The sequence below is a fragment of the Phocoena phocoena genome, chromosome 2, assembly GCF_963924675.1.
Source record: "Phocoena phocoena chromosome 2, mPhoPho1.1, whole genome shotgun sequence".
In the NCBI taxonomy this organism is placed as follows: domain Eukaryota; kingdom Metazoa; phylum Chordata; class Mammalia; order Artiodactyla; family Phocoenidae; genus Phocoena; species Phocoena phocoena.
In genome coordinates, this window is record NC_089220.1 from 118859358 (window position 1) to 118883205 (window position 23848).

Below are 23848 nucleotides of genomic sequence, written 5' to 3' on the forward strand. Positions count from 1 at the left end.
GCTGGGATCCACAGGGAAGCCCTCAGCGTGCATTACTGGAGTGAGTCAGGCCCCTTCCGTTGGGCTGGGCTTTTAATGCATGCCCAGGCGGGGCCAGACCCCGGTGGGGTGGGGGGTGGGGGGCGGCAGGGCAGGCACACCCAGCCCATCTCTGCCTTTAATGGTCTGGTTTGTGAAGTACAACTGACAGGGCCTTGGCCTGATCGATGCACACTTTGGCCAGAAGCTCGATGGTATCTAATGCAATAGCAATAATTTTCTTCCATCCTATTAGCGCTGTCTGCACAGACTGCCCTGCCTTCAAACCCATCTGCTATTGGGATGGCATCCAATGTTTATTTCCATTAGTTTCGCCATTGTTGGTAACAATAAAACTCAGGAGACAGTTGCAAACTAATGATTTAGGAGCAGGGTGAAGCTGAATTCGACCTTGGCCCCTTTCCATCCACTGTGAAGATGACTGGTAGTTGGCCATAAATTTAAATTATGGCAAAAGGATAACATAAATTATTCCTCTGATGGCTAATTTTATCAGCTAAATAGGCTTGTCATTAAAGCTATCGGCTGTTTTACAAATCACTGCCCATGTTTAAAAAAAAAAAAAATTCACTTCCCACAGTGTGGATCTTGAATAATCCGGGTAACAAAGACTACTGTGCTGAGCTGGGGGCTTGTGGCCTCTGCAAGAAAAGAGGGGACTCTCTGGAACGAGTCAGCCTCTAGCGACACCCCCAGAGCCAGGAGAGAACCCCTTTCCTGCTGCTCGTGACCTGCTGAAGGGGCTGCTGGCCCTCGAAGGACAGTGGAGTGGACACCGCCCCCCACCTGCCTCCAGCGGGAATGCCTCTCGCTTAGGGTCCAGGTTATCGTCCTGTTTCTTCAGGAAACAGGCCAGGGAGACTTGCATCATCCAGGAAGGATTAATCATTGTGATGGTACCTCCTGCTAGTGGGAAGCGGGGAATGGAGGTAGAAACATCGTTAAGCCTATTAGGTGACTGTGCAGGTGACTGTTTTCTCCTTGGGCACTCAGACTACTTTTGTCAGCATCTGGTGCCTCAGGTGTGACCGTGTAACTGAGTCCTCCCACGAAATGGGGGCAGAAACAATGTCACCGCTTTCAGGCCCAGCCAGTAAACATCTGTGCACAATTCTCTACCCTCCCTTTCTTCATCCCCTGGCTGAAGGGAGAAAACTCCAAACACTTAGAATAAGAAGGAGCCATGGGGCTTCCCTGGTGGCGCAGTGGTTGAGAGTCCGCCTGCCGATGCAGGGGACACGGGTTCGTGCCCCGGTCTGGGAGGATCCCACATGCCGCGGAGCGGCTGGGCCCGTGAGCCATGGCCGCTGAGCCTGCGCGTCCGGAGCCTGTCCTCCGCAACGGGAGAGGCCACAACAGTGAGAGGCCCGCGTAACGCATAAAAAAAAAAAAAAAAAAAAAAAAAGAAGGAGCCATGACACGGGAAGAGCCTGGAGGCCAGAGTGACTGTGTGGAACAGTGTCCCTTAACCCCCTCCCCAAAGTAATTGCATTGGGCTGAGGTGTGGGTGACAAACACGCTCCTCTTGTGTTCGGCCACTGAGATGTCTGGATTTGTTTAATGGAGCAGCTTGTGTTACTCATTCTAACAGTGACTTGTACGGATGCCCTATTTCTGGTGGAGGAAAATGGACACTGAACTCTGAGTTCCACCCCAGCCCTTCCTTCCATGACAAACAGTGAGACACTGGGCAGGCAGCAGCCTCTCTCACACTCAGCCTTTCCATCTATAAAAGGATTAATAATACCCAGCCTGCCAACTTTGACCATCAAAGTCAAAATGAGCTAAAACACGTGGCAGCACATTTGTAAATGGTCACCATTATATAAATGATTTAGTAGTATTTTTGTTCTCTCTCTTTTTTAACATTTACTGAGAGACTCCAGTGGGCCAGACTTTATATATTCCTTGAATTAATCTGATATTCACAGCATCCTTGTGACATAAGCCTTGTTTCCTCCATTTTTCCAATGAGGATCCTGAGGTCCAGGGGTTAAGAGGGTTATTGGTGGAGCTGAGGTTAGAATCCCACTTGCTGATTCCCACGGTAAGAGGATGCTCTCCACCCTCCCAGCTGCCCCCGCACAGGACTCTTCTTTCAGAGACCACCGCCTGCCCCAGGTCTAAGGCTGACCTAAGGGGCTCACAGAGTTCCACTGGCCTCCTTGCTGGGCCTCAAGTCACCCTAGACTGAGCCCCATCTCCCTGGGTCTTTTGCCAGTGGTCTCAGGGTGGATGGTGCTGAGGAAGAAGAACTTAACTGGTCCCACAGGGCCCAGCAGGGAAGAGAAACAAACTTCGACCATGAACTGAGTTGGATCATATTATTTTGGACCAAAAGTTGTTGCAAGGCTTATAAAGCAAAGAGCAAGTACAATGGGGACTTCAGAATATGTTTTGGAATCAGAGCAAGGTCCTGGGCAGGGATGTACTAAAACCTCAGAAGTGGTTTCTTAAGACAAGTTGGAAGAATATATCACTGCATTGATTTAACCACTGCATCTAAAATAGCTTTGATTTCTGAAGCAGCCAGTACAAAGAAAGAGACAAAAAGTTCATACCATCTCTCTGAAGGGCAGGAACTAGCACCCCACCTCTGGAATCCATCTGTGTACCAGAGAGATGAGTGCCTAAGAAAATTCTGGCTGGACGGGCAGAGAACAAAATCCAGATACAGAGCAAAATAAAAGTGAAAGGGCCTTCCAGTCGAAGGACTGTTGAATGCAGGGGTCTGAGGCGACCTGCTTCCACCACAGAAATGAGCCATCTGGACGAAGGCTGCAGAAGGTCAGCCAGGGCTTGGGAAAGGTGAGACTGACCAACAGTGTCCCCCTCCCTCCCCCCGCCCCAACCCTGGCCCCTCTGGGCTCCTCTTTCCAGTAGGAATCTGCTAAGGATGAGGTAAGCCAGTAGTCAGGAGAGATGAGGGAACGAGGGAAGCACTGAATCCTGTCTCCCTGTGAAGACCAGAAGGCCAGTGTGATCCGGGGGGAGGAAAGGATTAGAATGAGCTGTAAGAGACCCCTGTTCCATCCTAATCTCCTAACTGGCCTCAGATTCCTCCAACTGCCAAATCCAGGGGCCCCTCATCTATAACACAAGGGAGTTCTGGGGCACCTTGGGCGTGGCCTGTGGTAAGAATGAGATGCCATGTGGCACAGCAGATAAAATGTGCGAGATATTCATGCAAGAAGCTGGCAAAGCATGTCACCCAAGAGTCTCCACAGGGTCACAGTAAGAAGAAATTTAAGCTTTCTAAAAAAGCTAAGATGAATTTAAAAAGAGTCGCTTTACAGCGGAGAGACCTGACGAACACTACGTCAGCATCAACATCCACGGTGATGTCATAGCGACAGTATGTACCTTTGATACGATGGGATGAGAATGGCACGGGACCTCTGTCTCCCTCCCCAAAACCCAGAACTCCAATCTAATCACGAGAAGAGCATCAGTCAAATCCCAACAGAGAGACATCCTATAAAATACCTGACCAGAGCTCCTCGAGACTGTCAAGGCCATCACAAACAAGGCAAGTCCGAGGAACTTGTATAGCCAAGAGGAGCCCATGTCATGATGGTGATGACTCATGTCATGTGGTGTTCTGGATGGGATCCTGGAACAGATCAAGGACATTCGATAAAAACTAAGGAAATCTGAACAATGTGTGGGCCTTGATAATAACACATCAATATTGGTTCATTAACTGTAACAAATGTATGATACTAATGTAAGATGTTCATAATGGGGGAAAGGGGTACAGGGTATATGGGAACTCTGTACTATCATCACAGTTTTCCTATAAATCTAAAACTGTTCTAAAAAATAAAGTTTATTTTTAAAAAGAGCTAAGATGAGTGAAGTGTTGGCAAACAGTTTTACAAATACATGCCAGGGAGAGAGCAAGGTGAACGCAAAGTGAGTGTTTTGTTTAAACTGAGATTCTACACACTTCATTGGAATTTTGGGTAAGTTTCAATTTCTTAGGTAGCATATACAAATTCAGTTTGGAAATTGCTTCATTAAGCCCTAAGAAGTCCTGCTGGGAGAGAAAGAGAGCGCAAGAGTTTGTGACAAAGATGAACAGAATGACCTGGAATGGGGTTGGGGGTGGGGTGGGAGTGAGGGCAGCAGCAAGAGACTCTTTGGAAATGCTACTGAGACAGCTGAGGGCAGCCAGGTTTGTGCCTGCAAGAGAAGAGTTGTCCTCAGGCAGTGGTTTAAAGACACCCTGGTGCACAGTCTAATCAATGTTTTCACCGAGCCCTGAGAAGTGACATGGGTATAAAAATGCCATAGAACATGAGCCTCAGCAAGGTGGGCTGGGGAAGAACACCTTTCACAGATAGGACACCTGGATCTACTCCTGGCTCTAAAAGCCCTCTCTTAGCTCTGTGCTCTTGGGCAAGTCACCACTTCTCAATTTTCTTGTCTGTAAAATGGGTGTATGTGGAGAAATGGGTGGTTAGTTCCCACAGAGTCACCATTTATCACGTGCCAGGCTTTAGGCTAAGCAATCACACAGCCATCCTTCAAGGATTGTATTATTATCCCCATTTTTCAGATTAGGAAAACCAAGGTCCACAGAGGTCCCCTTGGTGCCCAAAGCCACAAGTAGCCAAGCTGGCTTTGCACTCAGGTCTGTCCCTAACATCCTAACCATTCCAGGCACTATGCTCTCAAAGGGCCTAGGCATCCCTGACATTCCACGAGCCAGCATTCACATTTCTTTAAGGGCATTTTTTGCTCAGTCAAGTCCCAAGCCTGGTCTTAAAATCCAGCTGAAAATGAGGTGTCTATTTGCTCCACCCTGTGGAGCGGGCACGGGTCTGGGAGAGCAGCGTTCGTGGTTTCTCTGCAGAACCCAGTGACCCAGCGTGTGGCTCTGGCCAGCCCCTCCCGCCTCCCTGGCAGCCTGCTGGGATTCCAGCCCATCTGGCCCTTTTTTGCTGTCTTAACTAAGATGACAGGCTTCAGGTGTTTTTTAAATTAAAATGGTTTGTTTCTGTTTATCTCTTTTCCAGATGTCACTACGTAGAAGGAATCTGTCTTTATTTATTGGCTCTTTCCTGTGCAGAATCCAAGGGAGTCTCCCTCTGGCCCAGATCCCTGGGAAGGAGGCCACATATAGAGGGTGACGTGAACCGGGACGGCAGGAATGTGGGGTCCCCGGGGGCTCAGGACGGGGTCACAGTGGAAACCAGGAGGGGTGGCCTGCCATCAGCCACGCAGCACGTGGGCTGTTAACGTGGCCATGCGTTTATGGAGGGCTGCTGCGGCGCTGTGTCTGTGTCTTTCACGTGGCCAAATGCAACGAAGCAGAGCATTCATTTTCCTATTAGACAGCAGACTGAGAGCTACCTGACCACGCTCTGGCCGGGTCCTAGATGACACTTGAGCTGTCCTCTCCCTGACCCCTCCACCTCCCTCTGCCCCAAGCCCAGGCCGCGTTCCCCTTGGTGGTTCTACTGCCTCTACCGGGCTTCCCGTCTCCACTCCTGCCTCTCCCATCCGTCCTTCAAAGGCTTCCAGAAAGATGCACCAAAAGCTCAAATCTGAGCAAATCCCCCCGGCCCTGCTTCTAACACTCCAGGCTTCTCCCCTCACAGCTGGATGAAGCCCGAACTCCCTGGTCAGCCCTGCAGCCCTCCCCAAGCCTGCCTCCTAATCCCCCCACTCCCCGCCTCTGCTCACACCCTGAACAGCCTTGATTCCCCCAGCACAATGCCCACTCTCGTGCCTCACCTGTCCCCTCTACCTGGCGCCCTTCTCCAGGGGTCCGTGGCTCAATGTCAGCGCCTCTGGAAACCCGTCCACCCCACCGCCCCCAGAGCCCCCGACGTGTCCCTGCTGAAGCATGCATTACACGGGACTGCTGCTATCATGGGCCTGCTAAATGCCCCGAGTCACCCAGAGCCTCCTGAGGGCAGGGGCCTGTCCTGTGCACACTCCTGGTGGACCAGATGCACGGGTAAGCACGAAGCTGATGCCAGCTGCTTCGGGACTGGAGTATCATTCTTCTTCCTAGCCTAGCACTCCGTGTAGACGGCCCCACTCCCGGGACTCCATGGACAAGGTGCCCCTGGGGACTGTGTCCCCTGATGGCCCCTCTTGTCACTCATAAGCGTTTTGTGCTGAAGTGAAAGGTCGTGGTGTTCCCCAAGTAGATAAAGAGATAAATGTTCCCGGACAGACTTTCCAAGGGGATGACTTGGCAGACGCGACCTGCATGTTCCTGTGGGGTAATTCCACACACTCCCCACCCGCTCCAGCGCCTCCTCCAGCCACGAGAGCCTGGGGCTGGGGAGCCAGGAGACCCACACGAATGGGGTGCTGGGCTGGGGACAAACACGAGTTGGACGAAGCCTGCCCTAGGGGAGCATCCAGCTTAGAGGGAGAAGCAGCTCCGGGTGCGAACGAGCACGGCCCGCGGCAGTGAGTGCCCAGGACCCTTGGAGGCCGACAGCGAGGGCTTCGGGGCTGGGGCCCATCCTTCCACACACGTTCCCACCACCCCCACCACCTTGCGAGCTAGTCGCTCTGTGGCATTCCCACCCTGCACGGCTGGTACCAGAACATTCCCTGCACTTGAGGCTATGTTTCTACAGCGCTTTGCAGCCTTGCTGCAGGGCCCTGCTGTCCTCCGACCTCCTGAGCACCCCAGTCCCCTCCCCTAAACTCCTATAGAAGGGGCTGTCTGTCCCACTCACATGGGAGCGGTCCCCTCATCTTAGGGAGGAAAGAACTGAGGGCAAAGAAGTGTGTGACTTGGTTGTAGTCCTGGGGGAGGGAGCAGAGGACTGGGGGGCTGGACATTGAGAGAAGCCTCTGGATTCCCAGACAGACCCTCTCCGAGCCTCAGTTGCCCGTCCCCCTGGCTCTGCCCAGCACAGCCTTGGAGGGCCCGTCCCTGTCTCTGAGTCTTTGCCAGGGTTCCTAGAGGGCAGAGGGCGCTGCTGAAGCCTCTCTAGTGTGTCTGGGGGTCCTGGGTGGCAACTGGCCCACAGCGGTGCCCAGCAACCTCAGTACACAGAATCCGACCCCTGCTTCAGAGACCGCCGTGCCCAGAAGACCCTGATAACTGAGGGGATGACTCAGCCGGTTCAGGTTGGAGAGCTGACTGGTCACCACAGAGAGGTGAAAAGAAGCCTGGCCTTAGAGCCAGGGCGGAGTCCGGGCCTGGCTGGGCTGGGCTGGGCATGAGTGACCTTAGAGACGCATCTCCCCACTCTGGGCCTCAGGTTCCCATGTGTCTGTGAAGGGGCTGGAGGAGGTCGCTGACTGCAGGGCACCTGCAGCTCTGGCACCCTAGGGGACTTTAGAAAGCACTAGGGTCCTCAGCCCTGGACGGAACTGGGCAGAACTGAGAGTGGCCACGCGTTACCCCTTGCTCCTGACAGATCTGCGTCAGTCTCTCCAGCTGCTCATCCTGGATGGCCTTGGCCTTCTCGTACTGCTGGATGACCATCTCCATCTCCACCTTCACAGGCAGGACGTAGGCTGGAAAACAGAGACAGCCCCGTGAACAGCTTGGCAGCGGCAGGGCTTGGTGGGGGAGGGGCTGGTCCCAGCATCCAGCCAGCAGCAGGCTCAGGCCCAGGTGTGGTTCCTGGAAGAACTGGGGCGGGGGCGGTGGTGTCAGGTACCCAACAGCACCCAGAAACTATAAGAGGGCTAGAACCCTAACCCATCACGACTAAGATACCGTTTTTTTTTTTTTTTTTCCTTTTCCATAGTGATAGAAGAACCCTTAATTTTGGCTGTGTGCACAGCTGCCTGGTATGAGGACTATGTTTTCCAGTCTCCTTTGTAGCTGTGAGAAGCCATGAGACTACATCCTGGACGACAGGATGCAGGTGCAGGTGTTGTGCAACGGCTTCCAGAAGCCTTCCTTAAAAGGCACCTGGAGTTGAGGAGGAAGTGGAAATATTAGAACCCTCCCACATTGCTGGTGGGAATGTAAAATGGGGCAGCTGCTCTGGAAAACAGGAGCTCTTCAAAATGAATATTGAATAACAAGGAGTGACCATATGGCCCAGTAATTCCATACCCAGGAATCTAAGAGAAATGAAAACATATGTCCATACAAAAACTTGTACATGAGTGTCCACAGCAGCCCAAAGCGGAAACAGACTAAATGTCCATCAACTGACAAATGGATAAATAAAATGTGGTATATCTATACAATAGAATACTATTTGACAAGAAAAAGGAACAAAGTACTGATGCATACTACAACATGGATCAACCTTGAAAACATTCTGTTAAGTGAAAGACGCCAAACACAACAGACCACATAAATGATTCCGCTTATATGAAATGTCCAGAAGAGGCAAATCTATTCAGACAGAAAGTAGATTAGTGGTTGCTTAAGGCTGGAGGGGAATGGGGAGTGACTGCTAATTAATGGGTATGGGTTTCTTTCTGAAGTGATAAAAATGCTCCCAACTTAGATTTTGGTGATGTTTGCACAATTCTATGAATATACTAAAAAGCATTCAATTGTGTACTTGAAATGTGTGTTTTACGGTGTGTGAACTATATCTCAATAAAGATGTGTAAAACGAAAAGGCAGCTGGGGCTTTCCTTTTGCTTCTTTATCTTCTTCCTCCCTTCCTTCTTCCTATTGGCTGAAAGGAGGATGTGATGGCAGGCACTGAAGCAGCCATCTTGAACCATGAGGGTGACTTTGGAAAGTAGGCTATGTGCGGCAAAGCAACAATACAAGAGGAACCTGGAATCATGACTTCAGAAGCTCCTTATCGGCCCTGGACTGCCTACCTTACTGGCCCAGGCTTTCATGTGGGAGAAATAAGCTTCTGTTTTTGTCTTAGTCACTGCTATTCTGAGTCTCTGTTACTCACAGTTGATCCTACTTATAAAAGACATACATTGAGACCCAGAGAGAGAGCCTGGACTCTGGATTACGGGGCCCCATGAGCTCCCGGCCAGTGGCAGCCCCTCAGGGACAGAGCCAAGAGCAGAGCCCGTGCAGATGGGGGAAGCTGAACAGCTTCACAGCTGTTCACAGCTTCAGGGGTCCTGGGCTTCACTGCTGACTCAGAGCTGGTTTCCTGTGTGACCCTCATCCCTCTTGGCTTCAGTTTCCCCATCTGTGAAATGAGAGGAATGGACTAGATGATCTCCCAGTGCCTTTCCTGTGTGGGCCTTACAAAGCTGGACCTGATCACATCTCAGTTTGATGAGGACTCTGGATCAGGGGCTCCCTGGCAAGATGTCAAACCCCACAGTGTTCACAGGATGGGACATGGGGCTGGGGACCAGGGAGCGGGTACCCCGATAAGGGGATGAGAGACCCCAGAGACCATCTTTCCTGCCTCGAACTCACCCCTTCCGGGCCACTCACCGTCAATGACCCTCTTCACCCGCCAGATCCGGAGCACAATGATGAGGCTGATGGCATCCCAGGGGCTCCTGGGCCCATTAGCCACAGTGGACGCCACCATCGGGGCCAAGGACAGGATGATCACAGCCCCATCAAACACCTGTGAGAGGAGGTGGATTTCAGTGCCCTGGGCCAACTTCCTGAATGTCCTGGGACCAGAGACCAGGTCAGGCAAAGCAGCTGGTGCTGGCCAGGGATTCCCCTGCACCCCCCTCAGAAGTTCACCCCCATCCCTGGCTGCCTCTCGTGACCCTCCTTAGTCTTTAGGGACCTCCCACCCCAGACGTGCCCCTGAGCACTCTCTCTCCTCCAAGTGACCACAGCCCATCGCCAGCCTTGGTTCAGACGGCCTTGGGCTGTTCCAAGCTTCTTTTGCAAGCATGTCTCCAGCATCTTGTCCCTTCTCGGGATGGGGCTTGCATGCCGTGTCGCGGGTTTCCTGCGCTGGCCTCAATGAATCCCTCACTGGCAGTGGAGGCTGAAGGCAGGCCCCTTCCCCCTGGGAAGCAATGGCCTAGAGCCCACGTCTCATCTGCATCTGGTGCTGGTGCTGGGTCTCTAACCCTGCGTGCAGGCAAAGCTCGGAGAGAAGGGGACCCAGCCTGCGCTTCAGCTCTGGGCCTTGACCTTCCATCTGCCTGTTCCAGCCTGGCCTGGTCTGAGACTTCCACAGGCCAGGCCCCTATGTCTGCTCCCAGCATTTGGCCCAAAGAGGCTAAAAAGTGTGTGTGGTGGGGAATGGGGTGGTGAGGAAGGAGTGGGCAGCAGACACTGACAGCCTTGCCTTGTCCTGTGAGCACCAAACTCTGGGGGTCAGCCAGCCTCCCCCACACCTCATCTCCACCCACCACACGCCACCTGCTTTTATACAAAACAAAGCAACCGGTTTGCTCTGCAGAAACCCAGGCTGAGAAACACTTTTATGGTTCCCCCACTCAGCTATCTGATCATGGGGCCATTTTAGAGTGGATTTGTTTTAAAACACATTTCAAAAGCTTTCCAAAATGATTCAAGAATAACTTTTTATGGCATGGACATATAGACACCACCAAATGTAAAACCGATAGCTAGTGGAAAGCAGCCGCATAGCACAGGGAGATCAGCTCCGTGGTTCGTGACCACCTAGAGGGGTGGGATAGGGAGGGTGGGAGGGAGACACAAGAAGGAGGGGATATGGGGATATATGTATATGTGTAGCTGATTCACTTTGTTATACAGCAGAAACTAACACACCATTGTAAAGCAATTATACTCCAATAAAGATGTTAAAAAAAAAAGAATAACTTTTTAAATTTTGCAGAAAGTCAAGGAGATTTTTTAGACCATTCCTTTGCTGGAAACTTTCTCAGTTCACCCCCCTCCCCACCCACCCAAAGGCACAGCTGAACAGACTCCTGTGTCCAGTGTTGGAAGGAGATGGCCTTTGTTGATGTCTCCCACCCTGGGATGGATGGGACAGTGACATTTCCTGGCTTCCAGGATGGTTGGCTTGGGGGGTACAGATGGACATTGGTCTTTACCTCTATTTTGTTTTCAATGTAATCCCAGATCCCGAGCACCACTATCCGAAGAACAGTCTGAGAGGAAGTGAGAAAAGAGGTTATGGTTATTGTTCTCCCTCCCCCCTCCTCCCGGCGGAGAGGATTCCAGAGCTCGGAATCAAGGGCTCTGCTTCCTGTTCAATAATGGGAGAAGTCTTCACCATCCCCTAAGCGTTTCTCAGCCCACGCGCTCTCTCCACCCCCGCTTTGAGTGCCCTAGCTCAGGTCTGCGTCACCGCTTGTGCCAGCCCCTGGCTAAGCACCTTCAGTGCTCCCATTACAGACACATACACTCTGAATCCTTGGAATGATACGCAGGACCCTGCCTCCTTCTCCAGTCATCTGCTGCACTCCTGTCATGTCACAAACCACTTGCAAATCAACAAACATGCAAGCTCTTTCTCCTTTGCCTTGTCTTTGCATGTGGCTTTGAGTCCCCCATTGACATCCCCCCCACCCCCAATCTCTCTTCTCTCCTTATACAATAATTGGAATTTCAGCATGGCCACCCAGATAAAGACTACATTTCCCAGCCTTCCTTGCATCTGTAGTGGCCATGTGACCAAATTCTGGCCAATGGCTTATAAGGAGAGAAGCTCTGTGTACCACCTCCTGGTTGCGACCTTTAAGGGATTAGGCTCGTCCTCCTATTTCCCTCTTCCCAAAGACTAGAATGTGGGTGTGTAGGTGTGGTGGGGAGGTGTCTTCAGTTAGGGAGGGCTGGCAACAAGCATGCTGGGCCCCCACCAGCCCCAAGCCACCACGTAAGCCTTAACTGCTGACCCCACCTTGTTTAATTAAGTCCATGTGTTTTTGGTTTTCTTGTTATAGCATCTTGGCCTGTGTGCTAACCAGCAGGGCCTTTTCCCTTTCCTCTTCTTGGAAAGGCCTTCTCCTTCTGGCCACGGCTCAAACGTCACCTCCATGAAGCTTTTCTACCCTCCCCAGGCTCGGAGCCTCTTTCCTGGGTGTTCCTATAGGCCGTGGAACATCAATCACCGCCCTCCCTCCCTTGGACTTTATCTTACTTTGTGGTGACTATCTGCCTGATCCCCCAATTCAGGCTCAAGAGACACTGTCTGATTTCTCTCCTTTACCCCTAATCCCTGGCATAGAGTGACACTGAGTGATTACAAGTTGGGAATGAATGAACAAATGCATGCATGTCTGATTCCTTAAAGCCCTCAGGAACTCACTCCAATGCCTCCGCCTTCTGTGGCGGTTTCCTCACCAAGAGTACATCTTTCTCCAAAGAAGATACTTAAAAGCTGGTCTCATATGACCCTGGTACAATTGTCACAGGCCCTTCCTTGAACCAAGATGAGAAGTTCACAGTAATTCACACCAGGTGAGGTCCCTGCTCCCACATGCCTATAGTACGAGGCCAGCCATCTGAATGTGGCAAAGCTGTAGAAAGCCTAGGGATCTCTACCCACACTTAAGCCACAAAAAGGCTTGGCTGCTAAAATTTACCTCTTCCCCATAAAGGACTAGCCTGAAGAGATGAGAAGGAGGGATGCTGGTGGCGGCCAGCTCTGTCACCATGTCTGAGAACACACAGGGACATGTGGCAGCCTGATGCCCATTCCACGTGGCTTCCCAATCTCTCGCTTAACTGCACCACAGCTTCGAGTGGGTGCAGAGAGATCTGGGTTGGAGTCCTATATCTTGAGGTCACAGCTCAGTAATCAGCTGGCGGTGTGGCCTTGGGCAAGTCAAATAACCTCTCTGGGCCTCAGTTTCCCCTTCTGCTAGAGAGATGAGTTAGAAGATACAAATCTTCCAATTCATTATGAGACTAACATTTGCCATCTGGTACATATCAGTAGGTTGCAGATCCTGGGCCAACCCTCCTCACACATGATTCTCATTTTACTGAAGGGGAAGCTGAAGCTCAGAGAGGTTAAGGAAGCTGCCCAAGGTCACTCAGGCATTGGGAGGGGAGTCGGCCTTTGGACCCGGAGGTGTTTGACTCCGTGTAGTGTACTCAAGCTGCATAAGAACGCCAGATACTGTCCTAGTTTCTTTTGCTGCTGTTCACTCCCTCGAACTGTGCTGACTTTGAAACTCAGTATTTGTCTCCTCTGAAATGATACACCAGCCACATCCACCTCAACATCCCAATTCCGGGGCTCCCACGGCAAAAAGTCCAGGCTAGCACAGAGAGGAACAGGGCCTGGTCCGGATGTGACACCCCCTTCTCCCCGCCGGGCTGCTGCTTCGTCTTTGGAAATTGTGGTCAAATATACATAACATGAATTATACCACTTTAACCATTTCTAAAAGTGAACTGCGGCATTACACACATTCACAGTGCTGTGTAACCGTCACCACCATCCACCTCCAGAACTTTTTCATCACCCCAAACTGAAACTCTGTGCCCATGAACCATCAGCTCCCCCTTCCCACAGCCCCTGGCAACCACCATCTACTTTCCATCTCTATGAATTTGACTCCTCTAGGTTACCTCATTTAAAAGGAATCATCCTGCTTTATAAACAAAGCAGCATTTACTAAAAAGTCAGTGTGGGTATGAGGAAGGGAGCTGGCCAGGCTGAAACTCAGCCAGGAATCCCAGAGAGGGGAGGAGCAGACAGCAGACAGCACCGGCGGGGTGGAGGAAGGGATGGAGGTTGCATGGGCTTATGGGTCAAGGTGGTACCAGGTAGGCAAGTGGAACAGCGGGAGTACTGGCCACCTATTTGCCTTCCCTCCTTGCTGGCCCATCCACAGGGGACCCACCCTGTGAGGGAGACTTTCCTTCCTAGCCCAGCCCATGGAAACAGAACAGCCAAAAGGCAGTTGTGGAGATGGCTTGGGAAACAGCTCCTGGGCCAGCCTCCTGCTGTAGATGGGAAACGGCCTGGAACTGGCTGTTCCGAGTCAGGGTCAAAGGCGGAATGAGAACCCAGCTCTGAAACACTCCACCCAGGGGTTTCTCCCCTGCAGCATCCTTTGCTGTCCATGGAGGCAGGGACCTGGCCATGCTGCCCTGCCGCGTCACGGCCCCCAGCACGGGTCTCACCCAGACTGACTAACCCATTGTTGGCCTGTGTGTCTCAATGGGCAGGCAAGGACCCCCTGCTTTAGCAACATCTGGGGATTTTGTTTAAAATGGAGATTCCTGGGCTCTCATGAAGATCCAGGATGTCAGGATCTCTGGGTGCAGGGCCCAGAAATACACCTTTTTTTTTTTTTTAACAAACTCCCCTGGAGTACCCAACAGAACGGCAGGGATGTGTAAGGTGACAATGCCCTGGGTAAACCCAGGGAGACCACATGCCCAGATGCAAGAAGGAGAAAGAGAGTTAGATCAGGAGTCAAAGGTCAGGTCCCCCTTTTGGGCTCTGACTATCCCTCACTAACCATGGGACATCGGCCGAAGCCCTCAGTCAGCCTGCAGGAAGGCAGAACTAGTGACCCCGTGCTGCCTGCCTCAGCTAGCCAGCTGCTACAAAGCTCCGTTGGAAAGAGCTTTGTTAACAGAACTGCAGGAGGACGCTAAGGAGGGGTTATTTTTATCACCCACCCCCACCCCGGGGCCCGCGGCCTTGAAATCCTGCCCCTAAGATTTGCAAAGGGCTTTGAGGGGGGTGGGACTGAGGGACCTGGACCCTCAGCTCCAGCTGCCTCTGTCCCACCTGGGACTAAGGGTTTTCAGCCTCCTTCATTCCAGTCTCACCTTCCAGAGATGAGGATGCTCTGACAATCAAGATAGGCCAGAGTCTTGGCAAAGTCTCCAGGATGGCACCATTTATTATTTACTGTAATCCAAGCTCTTGTGCCATTTTACAGATGCACAAACTGAGGCTGAGAGGGGCAGGTAAACCTTCTGGTCTCCAGGCCCCTCTTCCTTCCCACCCCAGAGGTCTCATCTTTTCCCTCGGCAAGCCCCGCTCTCAGGAGGGACTCCCCTCGTTTCCCCCAAGGGAAGGGGCTCAGGCCTCAGGCAGCACGAGGGGAGGATGGGAAGTCCTGACCCTCTGCATCTGCTCCAGGCCCTGCCTTGCTCAGGTGGCAGCAAGGACTCCTGGCCTCCTGCCGCCTGAGGCCTGAGCCCCTCCCCTTAGGGGAATCGGCCTCTTTCCCTGGGATGAGGCCTGATGAGTTTCCTAGGGTTTAGGAACCCTGGAAGATGCAGGCAGAAACACCTGCTAGTCTATCAGACGCCTTTGAGGAAATTTTTCAAAGGCACCCCTTCCCCAAGCAGAGGGAGATCCCCTGGCTCACTGCCTGGTGAGCAGAGTGGGGGCTGGCACCCTTGCTCCCTGCAGAGCCATCCCCAAAGCCGGGCCCACCAGCCGGGGAAAAGGGAGCAGCACACATCTCGCCCTGAGCTTGTGCCCCTGCAAGGCTGCAGCCGGTGGCGTTGGGGAGCGGGGTGCTGCACGGCCTAGGGGAACAGCCTGGCCTGAGGAAGACACACGATGGGCAGCAGGCCGCTGGGGCCTGACCCCTGGTACTTCTTCAAGAAGCAGATGTACCCTTGGGCAAGTTTTTGCTGCCAAGACGGCTACAGGCTCCCTCCTCTGCAAGCCCCCGGTTAAACTAGAGCAGCAAAAGGAAGACATGGAGTCCGGGATCCAGCTACAAGGAGAACTTAGGAAATGTGAGGAACGTTTGTGGGGGCTAAAAGCAGTCTTGAACTGGTTTGCAAAAGAAAGGTTTGCTGGATGACATGCACAGGTTGAGGGGTGATTGCAGGCAGCACAAGGGTGCCCCCTGGGGTTAGGCGTTGATAAAACAGGAGCAGAGCCAGCAGCCACCCCTTCCCTCCTTCACCCTCAAGTCTTCCAAATCTGTGCGGAAGAGGATGGTGAATGGGGACTGCCTCCTCCCTAGGGGTCTAAAGATGACCCCCTTCCGAGAGGCAGCAGCTGATATCTCCAGGGACCTGGGCTCCCAGGCACACTGGCTGCACTGTCTCCCGCCATGCTGGGTTCATTTTGGCAGGAGGTTCCCGGCTACCTTAAAAGAATGGGTTCAAGACCCACAGGGTAGAGCACAGTGGTGACAACATGACCAAACAGCAGTGAGTTAAGCACTGACATGCCCTGGCTGGGTGCTCACTGTGCAGGGGGCACCGTGCTAGGCTTGGGTGACGAAGAGAGAAACTGGAACCCACATGATGTGCAAGGTTTGTCCCAGAACTCCCTCTGGGCGTATGAACATCTCCACTTCCTCCATCCTGAAACATCCCTCACTGACCCCATGTCTCCCTCAAGCCACTGCCGTCTTCCTCTTCTCCCAAGTTTCTGAAGCGGTGCCTCCACTAAACCCACTGCAGTCTGATGCCAGCACCCAACATTCCAGGAAAACTGCTCGCCCCTGGTTACCAATGACCCCTCAGCAGCTTCAGGTGTGCTGCCGGCTTCCTTGTTCTAGAAGGCCTCCTTTTGTTTCCAGGATCCCACACCCTCTGGGTTCTCCTCCCACCTCCTTGGCTATACCTTCTCAGTCAGCTTTCCATCCCAAAATTGTTTCCTGGGGCTCCATTTCTTCTCCTCTCACGCTCCCTTATCCCTGGACAATTGCACCCTTGGCTTCAACTCGCACCCGACACCCTGAAGCCCCACCCAGTCCACGACTCCAGCTGAGACCTCCTCCTGCAGCAGTTCCCAGGCTTAGCACAGGGCATCCCCACCCCCTCTTAGGAGGCCAGCATCCCCCGGAAGTCGTGCTCACCCTCACTCTCGCTCGCACGTGCCCCCTCCCCCAGGATGGCCGGTCCCCAAGTCCTGCAGAGTTTAGCTCCTTCAACTCTGTCCAGCTTGTCCCTTCCTCCGTCCCACTTCCACTGCTCTGGGTCAAACCTTTAACCTCTTACAGCTAAATGGCACCTCCTAAATAGTCTCTAAATTCCAGTCTCCCCCCACCTCCAACCCCTGCTTCTTACCAGCTGCCAGAGGGATTTCTCTAAAAGTCCAACTTCATCACCCGCTTCTCCTGCCTGGAGCCTCCTCCCCACTGCCTTCAAAACAAGACCCCCACTCCTGAGCAAGACATGGAGGGTATTTCATGACCTGGCCCGGTCCCCAGGACATCTCTCACCATTCCCTGCTGTAGTCAACAACCAGGCATGCTGTGGTCGCTCACGCTGTCCCTTGTCTGCTCTGTGACTGCTGCCTGAAGGTCCTCTATCCCCACCATGCACCTAGCACCTCACACATCCGCAAGCAGCCTGCTTCCCCCCTGAGGTCTCCTACTGACTGCAGCAGGAGACTTAAGCTCCATTTCCGGTTCTCTCATTACACGCGTCCCCTTGGCGGCTTCCCAGTAGACTGCAAACACCTGAGCTGGGCCTGCACCTTGATAATCAGGGCAGAATCCTCACGCCCAGTACCACCTACAGCACCTGGCAAGGAGGCACTCAAAAATGTGGGCTAAATGAATAAATTAACAAGAGCTTCCATTTATCAAGTCCTTCCTCTGTGCCAGGCTCTGTATTAGGAGCTAGGAGGTTAATTTTACGTGTCAACTTGGCTGGGCCGCAGGGTGCCCAGATATCTGGCCAGACCTCATTTGGGGTGTGTCTGGGAGGGTGTTTCGGATGAGATTAGCATTTGAACTGGAAGAATGAGTAAAAGCTGATTGCCCTCCCCAACAAGAACGGGCCTCATCCTATCCAATCCACCTGATAAAGACAAAAGGCAGATGGAGGAAGGATTTGCTCTCTCTGCTTGACTGTCTTTGAATTGGGACATCGCAGACTCTGACGTGCACTGAGATGCATATCCTCAGTTCTCCTGGGCCTCCAGCTTTTGCCCCCTACAGATCTGGGGCACTTCTTGACCTCCATCACCACGTGAACCAAGAAGTTGTAAATCTCTTTTATTACATAAATATACACATCTAGGTTCTATTTGTTGGTTTTGTTTCCCTGGAAAACCTAGACTAATAGAGGAACTTTATACACATTATTTCATTTCTCACAAAATCCCTCTAAGATGGATATTTTTAACCTCCTCTTACAGATGAGGGAGGCTGATGCTCAGAGAAGCAAAGTGACTTCCCCAGGACCAGACAGCTGGCAGGAGGCTGAACCAGGAGGCTCAGAGCCCGGGCCTGACCTTCCCTCTATGCCACTGGCCCACACGAATGAACTGCCACCTGGGTGGGAGGACCTGCCACGACAGCCAGAAACAGCCAGAAGTGGTGCCAGGCGAGGGCGGAAGGGAGAACTCTGGGCAGGAGAGGAGCAGGGGGTGGCGTCACACGGGCTCAAGGGTCACTGCTCTTAAACCCAAGCTGAGTCACACTGAGATGGGGTGAGTCTTCAGGGCTGTTGCTGTTTATAACAGCAGAAAACGGGGAGAAATCCTACAAGTCCAAGATGAGGGTTAAACCAGGGACATCGTAAAATGGCTGCAGCCATTGTATGGCAGGGGATTGCCAAAAATGTTAGGATTTGACAAAGCTGGGTGGTGGGAACACATGTGTGCATTAAATGATTCACTATGTTTTTGATGTGTTTCAACTATTTGCTAATTAAAAAAAAACAAACAAAACACTAGGTAGAATCCCCCTAAGCACGTGGTTGTAAAAGTATGTACATGAAAAGACATTTACAAAATATTCATAGGGCTTCCCTGGTGGCGCAGTGGTTGAGAGTCTGCCTGCCGATGCAGGGGACACGGGTTCGTGCCCCGGTCCGGAAAGATCCCACATGCCGCGGAGCGGCTGGGCCCGTGAGCCATGGCCGCTGAGCCTGCGCGTCCGTAGCCTGTGCTCCGCAACGGGAGAGGCCACAACAGTGAGAGGCCCGCGTACCGCAAAAAAAAAAAAAAAAAAAAAAAAAAAATTCATAGACAAAAAGTGGGTTCCAGAATATCAGGTCCACTATAACCCCGTTTTTCTTAAGGAAAAAGTGTGTACATACACACTTGGGCACTGAAAAAGGCTCACTGGGCGTAAACCAAGTTAATAGTGGTTGTCTGTGGGCGATTTGTTTCTTCTCATTTTGTCTTGTCTGTATTTTCTTAATTTTCTACAATGGGCAGAATTATCTTTGTAAACATGAGGATTGTTGTTATACATCAGGGTGATGAGATGGAGCCTTGTGCTCATCCAGAGGAGTCACCAGGGACCCAGACTTTGGGCTGTCTGTGTGGTGGCCTCTCAGCTCCTTCTGAATGTCACCCTGACAGCCCGGCATGAGGTCTTGGTCTGTGTCTGAGGCCAAGGGTCACTGAGAATGTGCTTCTTCCCTACGAGGTCCCTCCTCCAGGAGGCAGAAGTATTAGCCCAGCTCTCCCCACTTGCACGGATCAGCTGTTGCTGAGAATGTGGTGTTACGTGGAATGTTCTGGACCTGGGATTATTTCTAGAATCTCAGAGCTGGAGGGAGGACCTTAAAGGTTATGTTGCATGGCCCGACCACCTTCCAATGATGTTTCATCCCTTGTCTGGTAGCCCAATGAGCTGGTCATCTAGCCTGAGCTTGCAGACCTCCACCAACGGTGAGCTTGACATTGTCTAAAGCAGTACATTCCAACTTGTTTAGAAAATTCATCTCTATATCCAACTTTCATGCTCCCTAAGATCATTGTCAAGGTCATGGCAAATGAAGAAATGAAAACAAGATTTTGAAAAAGAATTTCTCACATGTTTAATTTATTCACGCCTTCATTGGTGGGTGTCAGATGCCCAGCCCTACGCCAGGTGATGGGGGAGACAGAAGACTATACAGGCACACCTTGGAGATATTGCAGGTTCAGTTCCAGACCACCTCAATAAAGCAAATATTGAGTATGGTAGCTCCTCAAAAAACTAAAAATAGAGTTGCCATATGATCAAGCAATCCCACTCCTGGCCATGTATCCAGACAAAACTATAATGCGAAAAGATACATGCACCCCTATGTTCATAGCAGTACTATTCACAACAGCCAAGACATGGAAGCAACCTAAATGTCCATCAACAGATGAATGGATGAAGAAGATGTGGTACATGTATACAGGGGAATATTACTCGGCCATAAAAAGGAATGAAATAATGCCATTTTCAGCAACATGGATGGACCTAGAGATTATCATACTAAGCGAAGTCAGAAAGAGAAAGACTACTACCATATGATATCACTTATATGTGGAATCTAAAATACAACACAAATGAACATATCTAGGAAACAGAAACAGATTCACAGACATAGAGAACAGACTTGTGGTTGCCAAGGGGGAGATGGGTGGGGGAGGGAAGGATTGGGAGTTTGGGATTAGCAGATGCAAACTATTATATAGGATGGATTAACAACAAGGTCCTATTGTATAGCACAGGGAACTACATTCAATATCCTATGATAGGGGACTTCCCTGGTGGTGCAATGGTTGAGAATCCGCCTGCCAATGCAGGGGACACGGGTTCGAGCCCTGGTCTGGGAAGATCCCACATGCCGGGGAGCAACTAAGTCCGTGCACCACAACTACTAAGCCTGCACTCCAGAGCCCGTGGGCCACAACTACTGAGCCCGCGTGCCTAGAGCCTGTGCTCCACAACAAGAGAAGCCACTGCAACGAGAAGCCCGTGCACCGCAACGAAGAGTAGGCCCCACTCGCCGCAACTAGAGAAAACCCATGCACAGCAACAAAGACCCAACACAGCCAAAAATAAATAGACAAATAAATAAATAAATTTATTTTTTAAAATCCTATGATTGGGGCTTCCCTGGTGGTGCAGTGGTTGAGAGTCTGCCTGCCGATGCAGGGGACACGGGTTCGTGCCCCGGTCCGGGAAGATCCCACATGCCGTGGAGCGGCTGGGCCCGTGAGCCATGGCCGCTGAACTCGCGCATCCGGAGCCTGTGCTCCGCAATGGGAGAAGTCACAACAGTGAGAGGCCCACGAACCGCAAAAAAAAAAAAAAAAAAGAAAAGAAAAAATTCCTATGATAAACCATAATGGAAAAGAATATAAAAAAGTATATATATGTATTAACACAACACTGTAAATCAACCATACTTCTAAAAATTTTAAAAGCGAATATTGCAATAAAGCAAGTCACAGGAATTTTTTGATTTCCCAGTGCATATAAAAGTTATGTTTACACTACACTGTAGTCTATTAAGTGTGCAACAGCATTATGTCTAAAGAAATAACGTATATACCTTGGTTAAAACATAGTTATTGCTAAAAAATGCTAATAACCATCTGAGTCTTGAGCAAGTTGTAATCTTTTCGCTGTGGAGGATCTTGCCTCGATGTTGATGGCTGCTGACTGATCAGGGTGGTGTTTGCTGAAGGTTGGGTGACTGTGGAGATTTCTTAAAATAAGATAACAAGAAGTTTGCTGCTTGGATTGACTCTTCCTTTCACGAATGATTTCTCTGCGGCAGGCAATGTTCTCTGATTGCATTTTACCATAGTAGAACTTCTTTCAAAACTGGAGTCAATCCTCTCAAACCCTGCTGCTGCTCCATCAACTAAGTTTATGCAACATTCTAAACCCTTTGTTGTCGTTTCGGCAATCTTCACCAGCAGTAGATTCCATCTCAGGAAACCACTTTCTTTGCCCACCCATAAGAAGCAAGTCCTCACCTATGAAAGTTTCATCATGAGACTGCAGTAATTCAGTCACATCTTCAGGCTCCACTTCTAAGTCTAGCTCTCTTGCTACTTCTACCACATCTGCAGTTATTTCTTCCACTGAAGTCTGGAACCCCTCAGAGTCATCCATGAGGGTTTGCATCAACCTCTTCCAAACTCCCATTAATGCTGCTTTTCTGACTTCTTCCCATGAATCATGAATGTTCCCAATGGCATCCAGAGTAGTGAATCCTTTCCAGAAGGTTTTCAATTTATTTTGCCCAAATCCATCAGAGAAATCACTAACTGTAGCAGCTAGAGCCTTACAAAATGTATTTCTTAAAGAATAAGACCAAAAAGTCAAAATTACTCCTTGATCCATGGGCTGCAGAATAGATGTTAGCAGGCATGAAAACAACATGAATCTCCTTGTACCTCTCCATCAGGGCTCCTGGGTGACCAGGCACATTGCCAGTGAGCAGTAATATGTGGAAAGAAAGTAGGTATCAACAGTGGGCTTACAATATTCAGTAAACCATACTGTAAAGAGATGTGCTGGCATCCAGGCTTTGTTGTTCCATTTTACAGCACAGGCAGAGTAGACTTAGCATGACTCTTAAGGGCCCTAGGATTTCCAGAATGGTAAATGAGGATTGGCTTCAGCTTAAAGTCACCAGCTGCCTAAGTCCCTAACAAGAGAGTCAGCCTGTCCTTTGAAGCCAGCACTGACTTTTCCTCTCTTGCTATGAAAGTTCTAGATGGCATCTTCTTCCAGTAGAAGCCTGTTTCGTCTACATTGAAAGTCCTCTGTTTGGTGTAGCCACCTTCATTCATGATCTTAACTAGATCTTCTGGATAACTCGCTGCAGCTTCTACATCAGCACTTGCTGCTTCACCAGGTACTTTTACGTAATGGAGATGGCATCTTCCCATCAACCTCATGAACCAAACTCTGCTAGCTTCCAACTTTTCTTCTGCAGCTTCCTCACCTCTCTCAGCCTTCACAGAATTAGGGCCTTGCTTTGGAGTAGGCTTTGACTTAAGGGAATGTTGTGGCTGGTTTGATCTTCTATCCAGACCACTACAACTTTCTCCATAGCAGCAGTAAAGCTATTTCCCTTTCTCAGCCTTCGTGTGTTCACTGGAGTAGCACTTAATTTCCTTCAAGAAAGTTTCCTTTGCATTCGCAACTTGGCTAACTGTTTGATGCAGGAGGACTAGTTTCTGGCCTGTCTCTGCTTCTGACATGACTTCCTCACTAAGCTTCACCATTTCTAGCTTTTGATTTAAAGTGAGAGATGTGTGACTCTTCTTTTCACTTGAACACTTAGAGGCCGTTACAGAGTTACTAACTGGCCTGATTTCAATACTGTGTCTCAGTGAATAGAGAGGCTGAGGGAAGGGAGAGAGACTGGGGAACAGCTGGTGGGTGGAGCAGTCAGAACACACAAAACATTCATCGATTAAGTTCGCCGTCTTACAAAGGATTCATCTCCAAAATTTACAAGCAGCTCATGCAGCTCAATATCAAGAAAACAAACAACCCAATTCAAAAATGGGCAGAAGACCTAAATAGACATTTCTCCAAAGAAGACATACAGATGGCCAACAAACACATGAAAGGATGCTCAACATCACTAATCATTAGAGAAATGCAAATCAAAACTACAATGAGGTATCACCTCACACCAGTCAGAATGGCCATCATAAAAAAATCTACAAACAGTAAATGCTGGTGAGGGTGTGGAGAAAAGGGAACCTTCTTGCACTGTTGGTGGGAATGTAAATTGATACAGCCACTATGGAGAACAGTATGGAGGTTCCTTAAAAAACTAAAAATAGAGTTGCCATATGATCCAGTGATCCCACTCCTGGATATATATCTGGAGAAAAACATGGTCTGAAAGGATACAGCACCACAAAGATCTTTGCAGCACTGTTTACAATAGCCAAGACATGGAAGCAACCTAAATTCCATCGACAGAGGAATGGATAAAGAAGATGTGGTACATATATACAATGGACTATTACTCAGCCATTAAAAAGAATGAAATAATGCCATTTTGCAGCAACACGGATGGACCTAGAAATTGTCATACTGAGTAAAGTAACTGAGATAGAGAAAGAGAAATATCATATGATATCGCTTATATGATACAAGTGAACTTATTTACAAAACAGAAACAGACTCACAGACTTAGAGAACGGAATTTATGGTTACCGGGGGGAAGGGATAGTTAGGAAGTTTGGGATTGACATGTACAAACTGCTATGTTTAAAATGCATAACCAACAAGGACCTACTGTATAGCACGGGGAACTCTGCTCAATATTATGTAACAACCT

At 50.4% G+C, this 23848-nt stretch overlaps 1 protein-coding gene across 1 annotated transcript in view; it reads right to left on the reverse strand.

The window, feature by feature from the left end:
* TMEM266 (transmembrane protein 266) overlaps positions 1–23848 on the reverse strand; it is a 92413-nt gene that overhangs the window by 41876 nt on the left and 26689 nt on the right. Inside the window, exons 5-7 of the mRNA XM_065872155.1 lie at positions 10963–11019; positions 9404–9542; positions 7421–7536 (exon numbers count right to left, since the gene is read on the reverse strand). Coding sequence (XP_065728227.1) covers positions 7421–7536; positions 9404–9542; positions 10963–11019 — 312 coding nt within the window. The remainder of the gene's footprint in view (positions 1–7420; positions 7537–9403; positions 9543–10962; positions 11020–23848) is intronic.